The sequence below is a fragment of the Austrofundulus limnaeus genome, unplaced genomic scaffold (genome assembly GCF_001266775.1).
Source record: "Austrofundulus limnaeus strain Quisiro unplaced genomic scaffold, Austrofundulus_limnaeus-1.0 Scaffold472, whole genome shotgun sequence".
Taxonomy (NCBI): Eukaryota; Metazoa; Chordata; class Actinopteri; order Cyprinodontiformes; family Rivulidae; genus Austrofundulus; species Austrofundulus limnaeus.
Genome location: NW_013952874.1, coordinates 352,121 through 355,672, shown reverse-complemented (window position 1 = coordinate 355,672; position 3,552 = coordinate 352,121). Strand labels below are relative to the sequence as shown.

Here is a 3,552-nt window from a genome sequence, read left to right as displayed (position 1 = left end):
CTGTTTTCTTGCTGCCTGTGCCTGGTCTCGATCCTTGCTCTCCCGCCCTGTGCTCTGCCTATTGCCCTATGTAGGCCCTGCAACAATGATCTACTTTATTGTAGTCCATGTCATTTTCTCTAAAATTAACCTTCGTGGCTTTATGCCTTATACTAGCCAGCTGACAGTCTGAAGCCATTCAATGGGACTGATAACGACTAGCATCCATTTAATGGATGATAACATCCGAAGCGCGTGCGACACCAGTTTGTTTTTCTGCTGCCTCTGGCTGGTCAGAAATCACAGATGGAATCCCGCATAGACCTGAGCTTTTAGAAAGCTAAGGCCAGTGAGTCTTTAACTCGAATCAGGGACCCAGCCCATCTGAGTCAGCAGTATTTCCATTAACTTTTTTTTACCCCATCAGTGACCTGACTCATCTGAGTCTGCAGGGTTTTCTGGGATTTTTACAGTAAGCCCACAAACCTGAGGACTAGCAGTTCTCTGCCAGAGGACACGTGATCTGGGTTTATTGAGACTTTGGACTCATGAGTCCTAAATCAGGGGTGAGGATTTGGATCATAAGTGCACAATTTTGGCACAATTGGCCAAATCATTAAAAAACAGATATCAACCTGATTTCACTGTGCCAGGATTTAAAAAAAATGCATATAATGAAAACCTGAGTGCAGTGGATCTCTGAAAACCATAAATACATTTCTGTATCAGAGGGTTAAATAACATGTCAGGCAGCTGTGACAAGACCCAGATCAAATCAAATCCTTGACCCGTTCACCCCCACGGAATGGACCTGACTGAGGAGCCATAGCAGCCCTGTCTCAGAGACTCACTGCTGCCAATATGGCCTCAATAAATCTCTAAGCCTTATGTAGGTCACCTTCCCACAGAATAATGATCTCAGAGTGTATTATGTTCAAGTTCTTAACCAAAGATATTTTATTTCTCTGTAAAAATGGATTTTCCTCATGCACATTAATGTTTTCCAGGCTGATAGATTAAGTCATTGACATGATGCGAAAAATTCATCATTTTCTAATGTTTTGTGCTGAACTKACTCAGAGTGGGTCGATTCAAAAGACAAAATATGTTTTTGTTTCATTTTTTTTCTCTTACTGTAAATCAACAGTCTTGATAAGTTGTTTTAGTTCTGTAAYGATACTGCCACCATGAAAGGTGAGCAGTCATGTATTACCCTGTGTCTGTGAGCGCACGTTTWATTGAAACTCCCAGAAAGTAATCACTGGAAATACATGAAGAACTGACAACTAAATTCAAGATGGCCACCACATTAAAAAACACAAAACTTTCTGYAGCTCAGTCATTTTTACAGATATTGACTTTAAATTTGGTGTGGCAGTAACTGAGAGTTACTCACAACAGACTGAGAGCAAAATCTTTGTTTGAAAAACCCATGCATGCAAAGAGGCAGGTGACATGCATGCCTTTGATTTAAACCTYGAGTCATCAGTTTTAAAATCTTCCATTGGGACTTTTCTGAATTGTCTGCAAACCATAATCACGCACGGGAAGTTCACAAAATAACAAAAGCAGAAAGCAACTCCAGCAGAAACCTTTCTTACAAAATACTTAAAACAAGGAAAAAGCAAAGCAAACTTCAACCAGAATATTGTTTTTCATCTATGTTAGCRTAAGGCAAAAACTGAAAAATACCACATTGACTTTAATTTAAATTTTTTTCTGAGATGATTTCAGAGCCTTTATATCGTGTATCATGACCCACAATTCAGGAAGTAAAATATTTTGCTGTCAGTCTGTCATTCCTCCTCCTCATCTCCTCCGTGTGTCTTTTTTCTCMAGAGGTWGAGATGAYGTGAATKAGCTCAGCRGCTGGCTGAAGCTCCTCCAGATGTGCTCAGACAATAAAAGCATTTGTTGTTACTCACTTCAGCCCACTGGAAACTAAAGCAGAGACTAAAAGACGATGAGATTTAAGAAAAATCTTGTAAGAAATTGTCATGCAATGCGTTTTTAAAATGTGATCCTAAAGAGTTTAATTTAAATAGAAATCAGAACTGCTTATCAGATGATGGTTTAAATACACAAAGGGCACAAAAATATATCTGTGTTTTGAATGTATGGATTGATGCAAGCACCAAAATGTACATCTCAGGCGTACACACATGCAGTTAAAGTCTCCCTTTTCAATTCTAAGACCTAACCTGGAGTTTTGACTTATTGACCAGACAAAACTGAGAATTTTGTCACCAAAAAAAATTCTCACATTTTTTTGAACAGGCTCTTTCACAAAACACTTTAAGGGACTGTCTGAGCCAGCATAAAGATGAACCGGTATGTGCAGCTGCTTCACAAAACTGTTTTTGTAAAAAAAAAAAGAAAAAAGAAAATAATAATAATAATTAAAAACTCATCACAACCCAATTTAACACGTCTATAAAAGTGACAAAGGTGCAAAGTGACAGCCTGGTGTTCTTGCTGACTTCAGGGTGACCGAGCAGCGGAGCCAGGAGGATGCTGAGGAGGTGGAGCGGGAGYGAAGGAGGAGAGCCAGGGAGAAGCAGAAAGGAGATGGAGTCCTCTCCTACTCGGAGCCTCAACAACACAACGTCACACACAACACAGAGTGAGTGTGGCAATCTGTCACACAGCCACACACTGCTTCACTTCTCTGYACTCGTGCTCTAGTTGTGTCAGAAACTTATGATGAGAAAAAAGTTGTGTTGTAACTTCAAAAATATTAAGTATGTGAGCATTAGTTTGCTGTAAACACAGAGCAAATATATTTTAATACATAGCATTCTGTGGAAAAGGTATKCTATGTATTRAAATGTACACACACATACACACACCTAATACCATGCTTCTCTATCCTTGTGGGGACTTYCCATTGACGTCCATTCATTTTTTGGTAATTTTATATCCTAACCCTGACCATTTACCCTAAAATTAACCTCACAGGTACCAACCTGACCCTAAAACTAACCTAAACTCACACCTTGGTCCTAAACATGACCCCCACCCACACACACACAGTCACGTATATGCTGTATATAATTCTATTTTTTATTTCATTCATTTAACTTCAATGTGATCTGCAGTGAGAGAGGAGAGCAGGTGGAAGACAGTCTGCAGAGGTGAAGGCATGCTATAGAGCAGGGGTTCTGCATGTTTCAGTTGTTTCCCTGTTTTGGCACACCTGATTTAAATGAATGCGTGATTGACAGGCTTCTGCAGGACTTAAAGACCTGCTGAAGAGCAGGGAAACAACTAAAACATGCAGGATCCCCGAGGACCACGGTTGAGAACCACTGCTCTAGAGAAAAGAGGAATGAAAGTGAGAAGAGATACAGAATACGTGTATGCATCAGAGAAAGGAGGGTGGGATAGTGAAGCTAAAAGGAATAAAGGTACTGAAGGATTAACATTAGGTTCCTATAAGAGCAGGAGGTGAAGAAGAGAAAGAACAAGCAGGGTTGACTGGATGGAGACAAGCTTTAGGGATTATTTGGGAACAGAAGTGCTGCAAGAGTGAGAGGGATGTCAGACCTGCTGCATTTTTTAGTTTGGTAACTG

The 3,552-nt window shown here is 40.1% G+C and overlaps 1 protein-coding gene across 1 annotated transcript in view; it reads left to right on the top strand.

Annotated features, from left to right (window-relative positions):
* Positions 1-2,602, top strand: part of LOC106529860 (trichohyalin) — a gene marked incomplete at its 3' end in the record, with an annotated part of 5,983 nt that extends 3,381 nt beyond the window's left edge. Inside the window, 1 exon segment of the mRNA XM_014025378.1 lies at positions 2,465-2,602. Coding sequence (XP_013880832.1) covers positions 2,465-2,602 — 138 coding nt within the window.
* Positions 2,603-3,552: the final 950 nt, after the last annotated feature.